The sequence below is a fragment of the Rhincodon typus genome, chromosome 17 (genome assembly GCF_021869965.1).
Source record: "Rhincodon typus isolate 14 chromosome 17, sRhiTyp1.1, whole genome shotgun sequence".
Classification (NCBI taxonomy): domain Eukaryota; kingdom Metazoa; phylum Chordata; class Chondrichthyes; order Orectolobiformes; family Rhincodontidae; genus Rhincodon; species Rhincodon typus.
This window is the reverse complement of record NC_063348.1, coordinates 58,775,114-58,795,312: the sequence shown is the minus strand read 5'-3', so window position 1 is coordinate 58,795,312 and position 20,199 is coordinate 58,775,114. Positions and strand designations below refer to the sequence as shown.

General features: G+C 41.5%; 1 protein-coding gene across 3 annotated transcripts in view; it reads left to right on the top strand.

Moving 5' to 3' along the window:
- Positions 1-18,792, top strand: part of lto1 (LTO1 maturation factor of ABCE1) — an 18,985-nt gene extending 193 nt beyond the window's left edge. The window contains exons 2-5 of one of the 3 annotated variants that reach the window (XM_048607216.1): positions 417-522; positions 3,097-3,167; positions 4,357-4,474; positions 18,434-18,792. In XM_048607216.1, coding sequence (XP_048463173.1) covers positions 417-522; positions 3,097-3,167; positions 4,357-4,474; positions 18,434-18,550 — 412 coding nt within the window. In that variant the 3' untranslated portion in view covers positions 18,551-18,792. Of the gene's footprint in view, positions 1-416; positions 523-3,096; positions 3,168-4,356; positions 4,475-7,140; positions 7,336-17,588; positions 17,671-18,433 lie in introns of those variants that run through there. The other 2 variants (XM_048607218.1, XM_048607217.1) reach the window with 2 other exon arrangements.
- Positions 18,793-20,199: the final 1,407 nt, after the last annotated feature.

The window sequence follows — 20,199 nt, the reverse complement described above, 5'->3', positions numbered from 1 at the left end:
AAATAATATCCCCACAGCATCGTCCTGGCGGAGGATCGGTAATAAACTCCCTAAATACCCCCCCACCCCGCCTCAAAAATACCCCAAATAACACCCTCTCCCTAAATTACCGTCAGTAATAGCCCCCCCCCCAAAGGTTTGGTGGTGTATCAGTAATAAATACCCCCCTCAATATACCCCCTGGAGAAACAGCCCCTCCCCCCCCGACACACCTGTCTATATATACCCGCGAATAATAGCCCCCACCCACGCACGCGCGCACAGATACAGACAGAATTGTCCTGGTAATTGAATGGTAACAGCCACCCCCTTTGCACCCAATAACCTCCCACCACCCCCACCTTTGCTGCCCACCCCAAATTGTTTTCTAAGGTTGCTTGCATCTCACCTGGTTGAATTTTTCATGTGGTTGGCAGATTTCGTGGGAAAGGTTATCAGGAAGGGTTTACAGAAGGAAGTCATTTGGGAGAAACTGAGGGACAACGCTATGGTTTAGCAAATGGTGCCAAGATTGGATCAGAGGTAAGCTGTGAGAACAGTTGTACAGCAGTCATAGGGTTTAGCATGTTAAAGCAGTCTGTATTATACACAGTTAAACATGAGGGAATGCATTGTTGTTGGAGCTTGCTGTGAAAATTGATTCTAAAAATTCCTAGAATGCAATAATGATTATGTTTCAAAAGTATTTAATTGGCTATAAAGTGCTTTTGGTATGTCCTGAAAGATGCTAGATAAATACAACTCCCATCTCAATGCCTCCCTTCCAGAAGGAGCTGACTCATACTGAGATGTTATTACGCAGTCTTCGAATGCCTCCTGTTCCTCTCTCAAGCACACATTTTACATGAGTAATCCTGGAAGCTGGGGTTCTGTTGGAAATGCAGAATTGTGAAACAGTGACATAAATGAGTAAAGAAAGTCCTCCATAATGCATTTGTTGATTATTGTTTTCAGTTCTTTGCTTTGAATATTTTCGTAATATATCCCAAACTTGGCCCTGTTTGTTGCCATCATAGCAAATGTTTGGAATTGAATTTTTGGATAACTATTAACTGATTCTCTTCCTTAAAAAATATTATAGTGAGTGATTGGTTTTTGGCGGTGTTCTACACATCTGTTTGATTTGAATCACTAATTCTCAAGTGAAGCCAAAATATAGGAGGGAGTACAAGAAATTGCTTTGGCATATAGAATCAACCATGACCTAGCTGAATGGTGAAACTGGCTCAAAGGGCTGACACACCTACTCTTGTTCCTTTGAGGTCTCTTGTTGTGGTGTTATTACTTCCAGCACAAATCTAAATTTCATATCTGGATCAGCTGGAAAGCTACCAGACACAAATTTTAAAGTGTAAATGCTTCTTGACATTCAAGGATCTGTTGTCAAAGCTACAACTTTTATTTAGAAAACTTGAAACAGGATACTTCAGATCCTGGAAATCCGGAATAACTGGAGAAACCCAGCAGGTCTGGCAGTGTCTGTGGAGAAAGAAACTGAGTTAACATTTTGAGTTTGATATGACTGTTCACAATATTTCCTTTGGGACAGGTCTTAACATTCATACTGGACTTGAAACATTGACTCTGTTTCTCTTTCTACAAATGCTGACATATGCTGAGTTGCTGCAGCGCTTTGTTTTCATTTGTATTTATAAAACATCTTTAAAATAGTGAGTCTGAACACACTGTACAGAAGCATTATTTAATATTGAGCCTCATAAGGAGATATTCAAGCAACTAACAAAAAGCTTGGTCAAAGAGATATGTTTCAAGGAGTGGTTTAAAGGAGGAAAAGAGTTTTCTGAGGGAACTCCAGCACTTAGGACCTTAAGGCTAAGGTCCTAGTGCAATCTGATTAAAATCAAAATGCTGGAGTGGCCAGAACTGGCGAAGCACCAATATGGTAGACAGCTGTGGGTCTTGAGGAAATTTTAAAGATGGGTTTGAGGGTGGGGGAAGGTGATGCAAGGCTCTGAAACAAAAACTATGACATTTAAAATGGGTTTGTAATGTAAGTCAGTGAGGACATGGTAATGAATGAAAATGATTCTATGTATGTTAGGAAATGGGCAGCAGAGTTTTGGGTGACCTTCAGTTTATGGAGGATAGAATATTGAGTGCTAGCCAGAACGTGGTGGAACAGTCTTGAAGTAACACTGGAAGTGATGAGGCTTTCATCAGCAGATGAGCAGAGGCAGGGCAGAGTTAGACAATGTCACAATAATGGAACTGTGCATTCTCAAGTAATGTTGTAGATACATGTTGGAAGTCCACCACAGGGTCATGTATCCCACCAAGGTTGTAAACGATCTGGTTTGGCCTCAGACAATTGTCAGGGAGAAGGGTAGAGTTGGTGGAAAGGTAGTGCTTCATTATTATTAGTTACAGAGGAATTGTTTCAGTGACATAGCCTAATAACTAGATTATAATCTGAGGTTGACGTCTTTGGGGAATTTGACTGGGTAGGTGCGGCAAGTTTGTTTCCCCTTGCGGGACAGTTTAGGACCGGGGCAGAATCTCAGAATAAGGGTTGCCATTTAGGACAGATGAGGAATGTCTTGTCTCAGAGGATAGTGAATGTGTGGAATTCTTTACCATAGAGGACTGCAAGGCTGCATTATTAAGTATATTCCAGGCTGAGGCAGATTTTCACTCAGTGAAGGAACCAAGGATCATGGGAAAAGGGTTGGAAAGTGGAGTTGAGGATTTATCAGATTAACCATGATCTCATTGAATGTCCGAATGGCCGGTCTCTAATCCTATGTGTTATAGTTTTATTTATTGATAAAGAATACTCAAGTCATTGTAAAACTTGTATAATTTTGGGTCTGTACAGCAGTGATGTATTCAGAATAGTGTATTGTGTTATGGAATATCTCTTCAAACAGGTTGTCAACTCATGAGAGAGCTTGCTGTGTACAAATTGGCTGCCTAGTTTCATACATTTCAATATGACTGCCTCTCAGAATTAACTTGTTGGCTTTAAAGTACTTTGGGATGGCCTGTCCTTGTGAAAGATACCGTATAATTCAATGTCTCTCTTTCAAGGAATTTTGCCCTTTGCATTTTCCTGATCATTTTCTTTCTGCTCTCCAGGTTTCTTTTTACAAAGGTTTTGCCTATACCTGGAAGTGTCTTCTTCAGAATAACCAAGATGTTAAGAGCAGGTATGCGGACGGATGTTGAGCTTCAGAATTCTTGTGATGTTTAGTAGTCCTGTGAAAGGAACAACTGCAGTTGCCCACATGGAAAACACAACTGGTTTATTTACACAAACCTGTCATTGGTCTGTAAGGTTTTAGTTTTGTATGAGTGCTAAACTTGTCTCTTGTCTGAAGTAAAACTCTCTCCTTCAGTCAAGCCCTAAATCCGTCAGGGCTATATTCATGCTATAACTACAGTGTCAAGATGAAACGAGCTGAATGAGTGGGCACATGCATGGCAGATAAAATATAATGTGGATTATAATGAGGTTATCCACTTCAGAATCAAATGGCAGGAAAGTGTTATCTGATTGCATATTCCCCTCTCTCAATTTATAGCCAATGAGATCTGTGTGTCCTTGTACACCAGTCACTTAAGGTGAGCATTCAGGTGCACAGGGGTTGAAGAAGGTAAATGGTATGTTGGCCTTCAAAGCGAGACGATTCGAGTACAGCAACAGGAGTGTCTTGCTGCAATTACATGGCCTTGGTGAGACCGCACCTGGAGCATTGTGTGCAGTTTTGATCTCTATTTGTTCTGGCTATAGAGGAAGTGCATCAAATGTTTACCACACTGATTCCTGGGATGGCAAACTGATGTATAAGGAGACCTTGAATCAGTTAAGCTTATATTTTTTGGGTTTCAGAAGAATGAGGTGGGGTGGTGAATCTCGTGCTAAAGGGGCTAAAGGATATGGGAGAGAAGCAGGAACAGGTTATTGAGTTGAATGATCAGCCATGATCATAATGAATTATGGAGCAGGCTTGGAGGGCCGATTGGCCTTTCCTTCTATTTTCTATGTTGCTGAGACAAAACAATAGGTGTGATGTAAATTTTTAAAGCCCATTGTTGGGATGTTGGTATTACTGGGCCAGCATTTATTGCCCAGCCCTAACTGACCAGGAGAAGGTGGTGTTAAGCTTCCTTCTTGAATTGCTGCAGTCCTTCGGGTGTTGGGACATTTGCAGTGCTAATGGGGAGGGTGTTCCACCTGAGTTGCATCCCAGATTAAATTCTTTAGATATTATTGTAGTGTTAGAGATTAAATTCACTGTATTGCAAAAAACGTTTTTTAAATGTCACTGAATTGCATGTTCTTGAATTTTACTGTTCTTTGTAAAGAACATGCTTTGTCTTCTTGTACTATTGCAGGAAAAGGCTGAAAGTCCTAAATTCAATGCTGGAAATGGTTCATCAGTTCCCATATGAAGACCCAACTTACGACAAGTTACAAGAGGACCTAGAAAAGATGCGAGCTAAGTTTAAACAGGTTTGTGAGCCTACTAATTGCACTCAATATGATCTTTGTCAGAAATGATGAGAGATTCGGGCATGAGTACTTTTGACCTTGACCAGTGGAGTATGGTGATTATTGCTGCATAATTTGCATTATTGTACGGAAGTGAGTGCAGATTGACTCTTTCATTGGGCAGGAAGGTATTCTCGCAGTTGAGCTCCATCCTATTGTTGCTTAGTATCCACTTATAATATTTGTGATTTTATCATCATCCCCTTCTTCCTAAAGGCCCTGGTCAGTTGCACATCATAATCAGGCATTGACCCAGAGACATGTCCTTTTTCCCATGACTCTCATATATTGTGCAATCTGTTTCCTCATCAGATCTTTAAGGGAACTCATTGTTAGCACCATAAAGTAATTGTATACCAGTAAATAAACAATTAACAAATGTAATAAGAGTATGCAGAATTGGAACAGAGGTATACTCTTCAGTCTTCTCGAGCCTTCTCCTCCTGTCACTAAGATCATGGCTAATTCATTTCTGTTTCATGTTACACATTCCCATCTATTCCTTTCAATTCTCTTGCATATTGAGAAACTATTAACCTATGTCTTAAATAAACAGGTTCCTCTAGTTCTGGACTGACCCACAACATGTAACTTATTTTACATGTCCACCTTGTCAACACCATTCAGGATCTTGGACATTTCAATGAAGACACCCCTCACTCTTCTAATCTCCACTAGAAACATCCCAGTCTGTCCAACCTTTCCTCATAAGAAAACCCACTCATTCCAGGTATCAATCTAGTAAACCTTCTCCAATGGATTTATGCCCATCCTTAAATAAGGAGACGAAAACTGCACGCAGTTGTGAGGTGTTGTCTCACCAGTGCTCTGTGTAACTCAAGCAAAAAGCTCTTACATTTTTGTTCAGTTCCTCACATAATAAAGGATAGCATTCCGTTAGTGCTAATTACATGCTGTACCTGCATTCCAACTTTTTATTCATCTTGCATTGGATGACTCAAGTCGCTCTGCACCATGAAGATCTGTAGTTGTTCTCCATTTAAGTGATGCTGTTTTTGTGTTCTTGTTCCCAAAGTGACCAACTTCACATTTTTTTCACATCATACTCAAAACTGTCATATTTTTACCCACTCACTCAACCAATCTAAATCTTACACTATCCTCTCTGTGTCTAAACAACATAATATACTCTCTATATTCGTATCACCTGTGATTTGGCTACCGTGCCTTTACTCTCTTCTAAGTCATTAATGTGAATTGTATAAAGCTGAGGCCCCAGCACACACCCCGTTTCTCATGTCCTGTCAATTAGACAAAGACCCATTTATGCATGCTCTGTTTTATTTTTGCCTGCCAGTCAATCTTCTATCTGAGCTAATAGGGAAGTCCCTACCCCATGAGCTTTCATTTTCCTCAGTGACCTTTGCTGTGGCACATTATTGTATTGAAGTGAGTGCAGATTAATTCTTTCATTGGGCAGCAAGGTATTTCTTCTAGAAATCCAAGTACAGTATTCCTACAGGTATTCCCCTTTATCCACAGCTCATATTACTCCTTCAAAGAACTGCAATAAATTGGTTAAGCATTATTTCCCTTTGAATCTATGCTGACTGTTCCCATTTGCCTTGAGTGCAAGTGCCCTGCTCTAATTCCTTTAAATGATTAATTCTAACACTATTCCCCAAGATAGATATCAAACTAATTGGCCTATTGTTCCTGTTTTTTATTCCTCTCCCTTCTTGAAAAGGATCCTGATGGAAACTTTCCTGAATTGATGGGATCAAGGAAGATTAACTCTGATCTATCTACTAGCCTTCTCTTTTAAGACCTTAGGACAAAATCCATCTGGACCCAGAGACTTGTCGGCCTGCAGCTCCATCAGTTTGCTCAGTACCACTTCTCTGATTGTAATTTCATTAAGCTCCTCTTTCCCTCCACCTCCTGATTTACAACAACTACTGGAATGATTTTTGTATCCTCTACAGTGAAAACAGAAACAAAACATTTGTTCATTTCATCCACTGTTTCCTTATTACTTATTATTATGTCCCAATTTGTATTCTCTTCAGGATGAACACTCACTTTGCTTATTCTTTTCCTTTTCTAAATATCTGTAATAACTATTGGTATCTATTTTAACAATTGTAGTTAACTTCCTCTCGTATTAATTTATTCCTTCTCATTAACCTTTCAGTTATTCTCTGCCTTTCTTTATGACATGATATAATGTACCAATAAATGTTTCGATGAAAAGTAGAAGATAGAGTGCATCTCATTAGTGAAACAAGACCCTAATGATAGAACGGTACAACTCAGCATGCTATTCACTTTATGTAACATGTGCTGATACCTAGGAAATTTGGGAATATATGAAATAATTGAGCAACAGTATCTGATATCATGCAGTATTAATCATTCTTTCTCTGGTCTGCGAGCAGAGTCTTTTAAGAATTGGAGCTGAAACCACACACTGCATTGCTTCTTATTGGTCAGGAAATCCGTTTGAATCAATATATTTTGGTATTTAAGTTGCTGATACCTTACACATAGATAGCTGGCCTTTTTAAAGTGGTCACTGAACCACATAAACAACGCCCTTTGTACACTCACTTTGTATGGTACAGCAACTCCCTGAAATGAGAACTTTGTTTTATTTCTGATTTCAGATTTGTTCTCTGCTGAATGTCCAGCCTGTTTTTCAAAATGTAAGATCAGCTGAGATGTCCTTCTGAAGCAGACCATTATGCCTGACCTTAGTAACACTTCATGTTAAAACAAGTCTAGCTCTCTGTGCCTGAAGTGGAGGAAGAAACTGGATAAATTGAGATTTGCTCAGAAAAAGCAAACACATCATAACTACAGATTTTAATGTGATGTTGGAAAGTTATTCATTTGCTGCTGCAAGAAAAAGTTAATTTCAAATTTCTTTCACTGACCTTTAGAGATGACTGATACAGCCTTAACTGACTACTACAAAACTATGGGAAGGACTATCATTTTCTGCTGGGGACTTGAGGATTTTAATGAGATTCCAGTTTTTAGCAGTTTGAACTCAGTTTTTCTGGGACACTTTCATTGAACTTGTTCTTTGTAAGTTACTTGTATATTTCTAATTATTTTAGAAAATTAATAGCACAGCTAGTTCTCAATAACTGCAATGAGATAATGAGATGATGAGCAGATTATCTAATTGACGTTGCCCAAGGTATATATTGGACAACTTTGCTGCTTCAAAGTGGTACTGAGGAACCTTTCTATGCCTGCTTGAGAGGGATTGCAGGGTCTCAGTTTATTATTGTACCTGGAAGACATTGCCACCACACAACTGTGTACTGCACTGGATGTCATCTTGGATTATAAAATGAGGCCTCTAAAGTGAGATTTAAACTGAGGCTAACAACAAATCGTTCTGCTGACTGTATACAATAGATAGAGAGCAGTTCTATTAGTTAATAAACAAAGATTGATTAAATTTGTTATTGTAGTTGTAACAGCGATCAAAACCTCATGGTCAAAATATCTGAATGTAAAATTTGCAATGGTTTGTATTTGAATTTAAATCTCACATTGAAATTTGTTCATTTAATGAATTAAATTTAAAAATTAACACCAGTGCTGCTTGCATTACTCATCATAACAAAGGAATTATTAACCATAATCACAGTGTTGGGGGAGTGGTTGATGGGTGAGGAGAGCAAAACTTAACATGGAACGGCCGACCATCAGATCCCATCATAATCAGGTGGAGATTAGCAATATCACAAAACAAAATTAGCTTAAACTAATTATCATAGAATTGTAGGCTGCAGAAGAGGCCCTTCAGCCCATTATGTTTGCACCGACATGTGAGAAATGCCTGACCTTCAACCTAATTCCATTTGCGAGCACTTGGCCCTAGACTTGAATGTTATGACATGCCAAGTGCTTGTCCAAGTACTCTTTTAAAAGATGTGAGGCAATTTGCCTTTACCAAATTGGCAGCACATTCCAGACCATCGCTACCCTCTGGGTAAAAAATGCTTTTCCTCACATTCCCCTAAACCTCCTGACTCTTGCCTTGAACCTGTGTCCCTTCAACTAAGGGGAACAGCTGCTCCTTATTCACTTGGTCCATGCCTCTCATAATCTTGTACACTTCAATCATATCACCTTTCAGTCTTCTCTGTTCCCTTGAATGCAACTCAAGCCTATCCAATCTTTTCTGATAACTTAGTTTTTCCATCCCAGGCAGCATCCTGGTGAATCTCCTCTGCATCCCCTCCAGTGCAATAACATCCTTCCTGTAATGTGATAACAAGAACTGCACAGTACTCCAGATGTGGTCCCACTAAAGTTCTATACAGCTCCATCATGACTTTCCTGGTTTTGTAATCTGTGCCCTGAATGATAAAGGCAAATGTCCCATATACCTTTTTCACCACCTTATTAACATAACATTCCATCTTCAGAGACCTATGGACAAACACTCCAAAGTCCCTTTGTTCCACGGTACTTTCTAGTGTCATGTTGTTCATTGAATACTTCCTTGTGAAATTGCTCCTTCCAAAGTGTATCAACTCTCACTTTTCAGGGTTAGTTCCATCTGCCACTTACCTGCCCATTTGACCATGCCTTTTAGATCTTCTTGCAGGCCAAGAAACTGAACCTCTCTGTTAACTACCAAATGATTTTTGTGTCATCTGCAAACTTACTAATCCAAACCCCCACACAAGTCAGCTATCTCATTTACATAAAGATGAATAATAGAGGACCCAGATCCCTGTTGTATGCCACTGGACAGTGGCTTCTAGTCGCTGAAGCAGCCTTCTGTCACCACCTTCTGTCTCATAACTGACCCAATTTTGAATCCAAGTTTTTGAGAAGATTTGTAGATCAGGTTGTGGACGACTTGCTCGCTGAGCAGGTGTGTTTGGTTGCAGACATTTCATCACCCTGCTAGGTAACATAGTCAGTGTGCCTCCGCTGAAGCGTTGGTGTTCCGTCCCGCTTGTTATTTATATGCCTCGGTTTGCTGGGGTGGTTGGTATTACTTTCGGTTTTGTTCTTCAGTGGTTTGTATATTGGGTCCAGTTCAATGTGTTTGTTAACAGTTCCGGTTGGAATGGCAGGCCTCCAGGAATTCCCTGTCATGTCTGTGTTTGGCTTGTGCTATTATGGATGTGTTGTCCCCGTCAAATTCGTGTTCTTCTTTGTCCGTGTGTATTGAGACCAGTGAGAATTCGTCCTTTCTGTTGGTGGCTAGTTGGTGTTCATGTATTCTTATTGCCAGTTTTCTTCTAGTTTGGCCCATGTAATGTTTCTCACAGTCCTTGCATGGTATTTTGTATATTACATTAGTCTGGTTGGTTGTGGGTATGGGGTCCTTTATGTCCATCAGGAGCTGTCACAGGGTGGTTGTTGGTTTGTGGGCTACTCTGATACCTAGGGGTTTGAGTAGTCTTGTGGTCATCTCGGATATGTCCCTGATGTACTATAGGGTGACTAGTGTGTCTGGACGTATTGTGTCGTATTGTTTCAGAGATAGTAGGAACTGCTGATGCTGGAGAATCTGAGATAACAAAGTGTAGAGCTGGATGAACACAGCAGGCCAAGCAGTGTCAGAGGAGCAGGAAAGCTGATGTTTCGGGTCTGGACCCTACCTCAGAAAACTTGTGTCTTATTGTGGTCTGTTGCAGAGGTAATGGTGGATTGTGCTTTTTGGGTATCCATGAGGTTGCAGACTTGCTTGCCGAGACAGTGAGTTTGATTTTAGATGCTCAGAAAGCACAAGACCCGATGGGCTGAATGGCCTAATTCTGCTCCTGTATCTTACAGTTTCCCTGAATTGTTGATGCAATACCTCATCACTCTTTCTACCTATATCATTGGTATCAACATGTGTTGTGATCTTTGTCTTATCATTCTGCCACTTCAGGATGCCTTGAGCTGTTACGATGACATCCAGGCTCTAGCACCAGGGAGGTAACACACCATGAACAAAAACAGAAGTTGCTGGAGAAGCTCAGCAGGTCTGGCAGCATCTATAAAGAAAAAATGAAAGTTAACGTTTCAGGTCCGGTGACCCTTCCTCAGGGTTCTGAGTGGACCCGAAACGGTAACTTTCATTTTTCTTCACAGACACTGCCAGCAACTTATGTTTTTGTTCCTGATTTGCAGCATCCGCAGTTCTTTCGGTTTTTATCAGGTAATACATTGTCCTGGCGTCATATTGACAGCCACAGTAGCTTCTATCCATTTCCCTGACTGTAGAATCCCCTATTACTATTACTCTTCCTTTATTCCTCCCCTTCTGTAGAGACAAGCTGCTTGTGGTATCAGAAGCTTGGCTGTGACTGCACTCCCTGGAGGAACAAGTACCCTGATCAGCCTCCAAAATGGAATACTGATTTGCGAGCAGGACCACAGGAGACTCCTGAACTACCTGCCTGTTTCTTTTGGATTGCCTGGTGGCCACCCATTCCCTTCCTCCTTCAAGTCCCTCTATCTGCTGAGTGACCACCTCTCTAAACATGCTATCCACGATGTTCTCAGACTCATGGGTACTCCACAGTGTCCCCAGCTGTAGTTCCAGCTTTGAAATGCGAGCTTCCAGGAGCTGCAGCTGGACACATTTCCTGCACACACTCTGGTCCCAGACACTGGAAATCTGGCTGATCTCTCACATGAAGCAAAGGGAGCAAACTAAGGTTTCAAGCTCTCCTGCCATGACCTAATCATTTAAAGTTTAAAAACTTTAGAAGAGCTTTTTTTTTAAGAAAAGTAAGTCCATACCCTTGCATAAACAATGAATAACAATTTAATATAGTTTCAAAATGCCGACCAGGACTTACCAATCAGCTGCTCCCATTGGTTCCATGTCACTTTCTGAACTGTAACAGCTGATCTGCACGTGCCCCCAATGGACACCCAGGCTCACTTTGCTCTGGTCCTGCTGTGGCTGCTGCTATGTATCATCTTGGGCCTAACACTAACCCTAACACTAATCCTAACACTAACACTAACCCTAATACTAATGCTAACCCTAACCCTAATACTAATGCTAACCCTAACACTAACACTAATGCTAACACTAACCCTAACCCTAATACTAATGCTAACCCTAACCCTAACCCTAACACTAACCCTAAAGCTAACCTTAACCCTAACCCTAATACTAACGCTAACCCTAACACTAACCTTAATGCTAAAATTAACCCTAACTCTAATGCTAACACTAATCCTAAACCTAATGCTAACCCTAACGCAAACATTATCCCTGATCCTAACACTAACGCTAATCCTAACGTTAACCCTAACCCTTACCCTAACTTTAATGCTAATGCTAATGCTAATGCTAACCCTAACACTAACGCCTACCCTAACTTTAATGCTAACCCTAGCCCTAGCCCTAGCCCTAGCCCTAACCCTAACCCTAAACCTAAGTCTCTTCCTCAATACAACTGCTCACTGCAGGAAGGCTAACATCACATGGTCATGCATGCTGACAAAGGTACAATTTAAAAGAGTTGCATTAAATGGGCACAATCAGCATAAGCTCAGATGATTAATTTGAATTGGGGCAGGGCTGTTTTCCTGTGTTTAAAGTTTTTGACTTTTGTGAGTGGCAATTTTTGCTTGAAACACCACAACCTTTTACATTGGTCGTGCTAATTGTGGGTACTCCAAAGGCATAGTGTATGACCACTGAGCCAGCATGCCACCTGAAACTGGAAGTGTCCCTGATTTCCCATATATTGCAGAAGGAGCATTCCACAGAGCTATCTCAGATTTAAAAACTGACAACAGATCCAACATCCACTGCTGTTTGTGGAAGAGAGTTCCAAACATCTATCATCCTTTGTGTGTTCTCCTGAACAGTCTGGCCCTAATTTTAACACTAGCTGTGGAATCTCCAACCAATGGAAATAGTTTACCCTGTCTTTTCCTGACAATATCCTGAAGATTCTGATCAGATTGCTCCCTAACCTTCTAAATTCCAGAAAATAGGCCTAAATGCCACTGCCTGAGTATCTTGTGGAGGTAGATTTAATTGAGGCATTCAAGAGGGCATTAGATTTTTTTTTGAATAGTGAAGTTGTGCAGGGATATGGAGAAAGGCAGGAGATTGGCACTAGACAATAGAACTGACTAGATAATAGAGCTGTTGTTGGTGTGATGGTCCTCCTCCTGCTTCATGTTTGTCCTCCTATTCCCTTCAGTCTGCAGTCCCCACTCCCAACAGGTCGGTCCTGAGTCTCGTTCCTTTGGCAGGGACCCCTCCCTTTACCCCACCTCCCTCCCCCTCCGTTTCTGTGACAGACCCAATGGGTGACCGTAGGCCTCCCCTTTGAGTGACCTAACCAGACAGCCCCAGAGAAGTGCCCATACCCCTGACTGATGCATGTAGATCTCCCTGATAATTTCAGTCCTACCCTCTGGACTGGCCGCTATGGACTCACTGTCCAGAGTGCAGGGGCATGACAGAAAACACTGGCATTAATTTTGTTGTCTGAGCAGATGTTTGACTGTGGCCAATCCTCTGGACTAGTATCAGAGTCTGTCCTTCATTTACAATTGGGACCCCCAGACTGACGGTGCTTTCATGGAACACAAACAGAATTTGCTGGAAAATCTCATCCGTGGAGAGAAATCCAAGTTAACGTTTCGGGTCCAGTAATCCTTCTTCATAACTGCTGGTAGGTAGGAAAAGGATGGTTTTCATACAGAAGATAGTGTGGGAAGTTGGGGGAGAGTAAACAATAGGTGGAAATAGAGCCTAAAGAAAGAGAAAAACAGTTGGACAGATAATGGAGTGGTTAAAGGTCAGTCTTGGGGAATGAAGCAAACACCAGGAGCAACAACAAAATTATTGCCAGTGAACAAGAAAAAGAAAAAGGATTGAAACGGAAATCCTGTCGGAGAGAGGAGCAGACCTCACCTGGGCACACCTGGAAGCAATGAGTTAGTGTTTACAAGTCAATCTGTGATGCGTTAAACAGCTTTCTACTGTGCGTGGGACTATGAGTTACATAGAGTTGACGCAACACTCGATACAAAGGAGCAGTGGTCAAATCCGCATTCATAATCCCCAAATCTCCCTGGAGCATATACTCATGGAGACAAAAACTCTGAGAAAAGGCACCCCAATAGATAGAATGGAAGGAACTGGTGAGGAGTCACTCCTCCAATCACACACCGGTCTGTCCCATGCAAGTTGCTGATAGGTCAAAGCGAGCCTATCAGTAACAAATGCTGGAGAGAAACAGTCTGTACTTAGGGAAGTGGGGTAGTAGCAGTAGGAGGAAACAGAGGCAGGAGCGAGGCCAGGGTTTGGACTGGGACCAAGGCTGGGCAGAGAGTCCAGGGACGTGGGGTCTGGAGATGAAATATGGATTCAAAGTGGAGAGAGAGAGAGAGAAGCTGCAAAGGGGTAGAAGGACCAGTAATGGGAAAGAGAGGCTGGATGGGGAGAAAGGGTGTGAAACAGAAACATGTTTAAACCTTCCAGTAAAGAAATACTTACCAAAGCTGGAAAAGGAAAACTGAAATTTGGATTCATTGCAAATTAATTTGAAACCTCTAGAATGGCTCAGTGGTTAGCACTGCTGCTTCAGAGTACTAGGGACCTGGGTTCAATTCCATCCTTCCACAGTGTAGGGATTCTATTCTAAAACTGTAGGAGTTCAAGGGCTACAACATTGGGAACATGTGATAGATACAAGGGCAGTAAACAGTGTGCCCATTGTGTAATTTAAATTGAACAATTTTATTTCATAAAGATTTAGATTTATGTGTTATCACATCTCAAAACATCTAACATGTATTTAATTAATTGAGGTGCGATTACTGTGTTAGACACAAACATGTAATCGTTTAGCTATGATCTCGCCAGTCCACAGGTTGAGGTTGGAATGTGTGTGAGTTATTTTATTGTCGTTATTTGCTGCTAACATGAGCATATTGTCCTGTTCCTGTTTAAAATTGTAGTGTCTAGGAAATCAATGCCTGTGTTATATGTTGTGGTTTTAAGTTTAATGAGCGGTGATGGCTTTTGGAGATATTGATGAACTGATGGAGGGCTGAGTTAATGATTGCCCTCTTTGTCTCTAATGGGCTCAACTTTTTCCTTGAATATCCTCTTCCTTGATATCCTTGATGCACTTACAGAGTATCTTGCGATTCTCCCTAATTTTACCCACCAGTGTTGTCTCATGTATCCTCTTTGCTTTCTTAAGATGCCCCTTTGATTTTCTGTACTCCATTAGGGCCTCCATTGATTTGCTCCCTTTGTACTTGTAAATAGACTCTCTTCTCCTTCTTATCCAATCTTGAATATTCATAGACATCCAAGGTTTTGTGGCCTTGTTGCCCCTACAACTTTTCCCATTTCCTTTTTGAGCATTATCCCTCCCCCTCCATGTTCTGTTGTAGATTTACCCTCAAGGAGCTTTTTACAGTCTACTTTGGCCAGATCCTGCCTTATTTTAATAAAGTTTCCTTCCCCAAATCCAAGACCGTTTTTGCAGACTCTTTTTCCTTTTCTATAACAAAATTAAAACATACAATGTTATGTTCACTGTCACTAAAATATCATCCCACTGCCATCTTAAGCACCTGTCCGGCTTTATTCCCCAGAATTAGGTCTGGCACTGCACTGTCTCTCGTAGAACCGTCTGCATGTTAATATAAAATGTTCTCCTGCATACATTTCAGGAATTCTGCCCCCTCTGAATCCTGTGGACTATGATTATCCCAATTAATATTGGGAAAATTGAAATCTCCTAATATAATTACCCGATTATTATTTTTACGCACCTCAGTGAATTTTCTATATATATGCTCCTCCATTGCCTGCTAGCTGTTTGGAGTCTACCTACCCTCCTAGCATTGATTCTGACTCCTTTTTATTCCTTCCAAATTGTTGTCCCTCCTTACTGCAGTTACTGACTCCTTAATTAATAATGCAGCACCAGCTCCTGTTTTACACCATCCCGTATCCTACCTGAAGATCCTATCCCCTGGAATGTTGAGTTGCCTGTCCTGCCCCTCCCTTAAACAACAACATTTCAATTCCACGTGTCAATTTACACCCTTAACTCACCTAATATTCTAACTTATCTCTAATACTCCTAGCATCAAAGTAGAGCTCATTCATGCCTCACCTTATTGCCTTGAAGCTCAACATGTCTGAACTCCATCTGACCTGGTTTCTTTACTATATTATTGCTGTGTCTCTATTTACTCACGCTCCATGACCCTTGCCCCTGTGGAACTAGTTTAAACTCCTCCCAAAATCTCTAACAAACCCTCCCACTAGGATGTTTGTCACATTCTGGTTCAGATGTAGACTGTCCCATTTTTATATTTCCCACCTTCCCCACAAAGAATCCCAGAGATTCAGGAATCTAAACCCCACCCCACCCCAGCACCAACTCATGAGCCACGCATTCATCTGCCCTATTCTCCTATTTCTATACTTGCTAGCACATGGGACTGGGACTAATGCTGTGAGGTCTTGCTCTTTAATTTACTGACTAGCTCAAATTCTTGATGCAAGACCTCATCCCTCATTTTACCTATATCGTTGGGACCAACATGTACTACAACTTTTGTCTCAACATTCTCCCACTTCAGGATAGCCTGTAGTTATTCCTCAGACTCTGAAGCAGTCCATATACAAGTGGAACAAGACCTGAATGATATCCTGGGCTTAACACGTGCCAGGCATTGACCATCTCCAACAAGAGAAAGTCTAAGTGTCGCGGTTTGGCATGCAATGAAACCCCACTATCAGCATCCTGGGGATTACCATTGACCACAAACTGTTCTAGACTTGCCACATAAATACAGTGGCTATAAGAGCAAATCAGAGGTGCCGACTCCTGCAATAAGTAACTCACTTCCTGACTTCCCAAAGCCTGTCCACCATCGACCAGGCACAAATGAAGAGGGTACTAGAACTTATTTTTAATTAATTCATGGGATTGGGGTCTAATTGGCACAGAGAGCAGTTAAGAGTCAATCAACACTACAGTGTTTCTGGAGTTACATGTAGGCCAGACCAGGAAGGAATAGCAGATTTGTTTCCCTAAAGGACATCACTGGAGCAAATTGGTGTTTACAGCAATTAACAAGGATACATGTTTGTTTTTAAGTCAGCTATTTTATAATTCCAGATTTTTTAAAATTGAATTCAAATTTCACCATCTGCTGTGGGATTTGAGTCCATGTTCCCACAACATTAGCCTGGGGTTTATGGATTACTAATCCAGTGACTTTACCACAAAACCACCCCCTTCCCTACCTCTCCAACTTTAATTTTGCTTGTATTCTCCACTTGCCTGGATGGGTGCTGCTCCAACAAGACTCCAGGACCAAGCAGCCCTTTTAATTAGCACCACATCTACAAGCATTCACTCCCTCCACCACTGATGTTCAGTAGCAGCAGTGTGTACTATCTACAAGATGCACTGCAGAAATTCATCAAACGTTCTTAGACAGCATCTTCCAGACCCATTACCACTTCCATCTCAAGGGACAATGGCAGTAGATACATGGGAACACCACCACTTCCAAGTTCCTCTCCAAGCTACTCACCATCCTGACTTATAGATATATCGCTGTTCCCTCATTGGCACTTGGTCAAAATCCTGGAATTCCACCCCAACAGCATTTGTGGGTCAACCTACAGTGCACGGAATGTAACAGTTTAAAAGGAGGTTCACCTTCATCATCTCGAGGGGCAATTAGGGAAGGACAATAAATGCTGACACATCCCAGAATGGACAATTTTTTAAAAAACAGAAGTGGAGTTGAGACCACAAACAGATCAAGCACAATCTGACTGAATGGTGGAACCACGTCAAGATCTCCTGCTCTTGCTCCTAACATGCACATTCACCATCATGTTGGAGACTAGAGGTGACTTGGGGTGAAACTTTAAACTGAGGCCCTCTTCCCTCGGGTGGATTTACAGGATTCCATCACATTATTTCAAAGATGGGTGGGAAATTAATCCTGGTGTCCAGCCAATTTTTAATCCTGAACCAACATCACAAATTGTTATGTGATCATTATCACCTTGCTCATTGTAAGAGCTTGCTGTATATAATTTTTTTTTATTATTCATTCACAGGATGAGGACATCACTGGCCAGGCAGCATTTATTGCCCATCCCTAATTGCCCAGAGGGCAGTTAATAGCCAACCACATTGCTGTGGGTCTGGAGTTACATGTAGACCAGACCAGGTAAGGATGGCAGTTTCCTTCCCTGAAGGTCATTAGTGAGCTAGGTGGGGTTTTCCCCAACAATCAACAATGGATTCACGTTCATCATTAGACTCTTAATTCCAGATATTTATTGAATTCAAATTCCACCATCTGCTATGGCAGGATTTGAATCTGGGTCCCCAGAACATTGTCTGGGTTTCGTGCATTAAAGTCCAGTGATAATACCACTAGGCCATTGCCTCCCCATCTTTTGTGGCCTATTTGCATTCTGGAATTTGTGTGTTGCAAAGTTGAAGGTACTTTGCACAAGCATTAAATTTGCTCTGTATTTCTGCCACTATAACAGAAACTACACACCAAAGTGTACTTCATTGGCTGTAAAATACTTCAGAATATCCTGACACAAAAATAAAAACAAATTTCTGGGAAAGCTCAGCAGGTCTGGCAGCATCTATGGATAGAAATCAAAGTTAATGGTTCGGGTCCAGCAACCCTCCTTCAGAATAAACCATTCCTCAGGTCCTGAGGAAGGGTCACTGGACCAGAAACGTTAACTCTGATTTCTCTCCACAGATGCTGCCAGACCTGCTGAGCTTTTCCAGCAATTTCCTATTGTTTCTGATTTCCAGCATCTGGAATTCTTTCAGTTTACAGAATATACTGAGCTTGTGAAAGACTGTATAAATACAATTCCTTTGTCTCACCTAAGTACCTAGCCTGTAACCTCAGTATTGACATTTTGTCTTTCAGGCAATGACACCTGCTTCAAAGATACTTGAGAGAACAGCGGAATTAGACATTGATCTTTTGTGCCCCATTTGTATTCTGGAATTTGTGTGCTGCAAAGTTGAAGGTACTTTGCACTAGCATTAAACAGGGAGTGTAAATTAAATGTAAGAACTTGAGCTCGTTACAAAGTGAAATACAATGAGACACTTTAATCTAGAAGATTGTCTGTTAAAATGACTAGACTGCCTGCAAAACAATTTTGCTTCCCATTGATGATGTTTTCTGCAGCCTATGAACTAACGGTGTTTACAGTATGGAGTTGTTTAATAAGTACACAGAATGGGTGAGGACTAAATAAATATGGCTGGCAAAAGAAGTGATCTAAGACTCCAACAAAGTGAAATGAGATTCCCTGACAGAGCTAATACATCCTTATTTAAAATTGCCCAATTTAACATTCTAAGAATGTTAATCAATAGAACCTGTAAACTTGTTCAGTGTCACAAGATTAATTTTAATATTACTTCCTGCGGGACCCACCTAGTGTTCCCCACCCCACACACTTCTGCATTCTCATTCCCTGAGCCCCATTCCCTGTTTCCCTCTCCAAAGTTTGGTTCCCATTCAAGCTCAAGGTTTACTCGGAAGTGGGAGGTGTGATGTCATGGAAATGCAAGTCTCAATATCTCAGAAGAGCAGGGGCTTTTACAATCTGTGGTTTTCCTAAATGAATTTCAAAGCTGTTCATGCCTCGTTGCTCTTCACCCACGGTCTCACGCTCAGCGAGAGATCAGGAGAGGGATGTGGCTAGCAGAAGGTTTAACAACTCTGAAGAAGTCATACCAGACTCAAAACGGCCTGGTATGGCAACTGCTCTGCTCAGGACTGTTAGAAACAACAGAGGGTTGTGTGCACAGCCCAGATCATCACGGAAGCCAACCTTCCATCCATTGACTCCTTTTTTCACAGCTCAATGCTGCGGAATGGCTGCCAACATCATCAAAGATCCATCACATCCTAGTAATGATCTCCTACAATCTCTTCCATCAAGTAGAAGATACAGAAGCCTGAACACACACACACCAACAGGTTCAAGAACAGCTTCTTCCCTGCTGTTGTGGGACCGATGAATGGACTCGCTAGCCTCATATAACGTTGATCTCGCCTAGCCCACACCATGTGCAATGTAACCTGTATGCCTTTCTCTAAGTTTTTTTACAATGTTTGATCTGTACATCTTTGCTTACTGTGATCTGCCTGTACTGCTCGTAAACAAAGCTTTTACTGTACTTTGGTACAAGTGACAATCATAGATCATAGAACCCATACAGTGTGGGAACAGGCCCTTCGGCCCAACAAGTCCACACCAACCCTCAGAGCATCCCGCCCAGACCCACCCCCCTATAATGACAATGACCAGAGAAAGGGTGGGCCGATCAAGGATTGCAAAGGGAATTTTGCATGGAGCCTAAAGAGATAGGAGAGGTCCTTAATGAATACTTTTCTTCAGTATTCACAACTGAGAGGGACCTAGTTGTAGAGGAGGACAGTGTGAAACAGGCTGGTAGGCTAAAGGAGGTGGATGTTAGTAAGGAAGATGTACAAGGAATTTTGAGGAACTTGAAGATAGATAAGTCCCCCGGGCCTAATGGGATTTATCCACGGATTCTATGGGAAGCGTGGGAAGAGATCGCAGGGCCTTTGGCAATGATCTTTTCGTCCTCACTGTCTACGGGTATAGTGCCGGAAGATTGGAGAGTGGCAAACGTCATTCCCTTGTTCAAAAA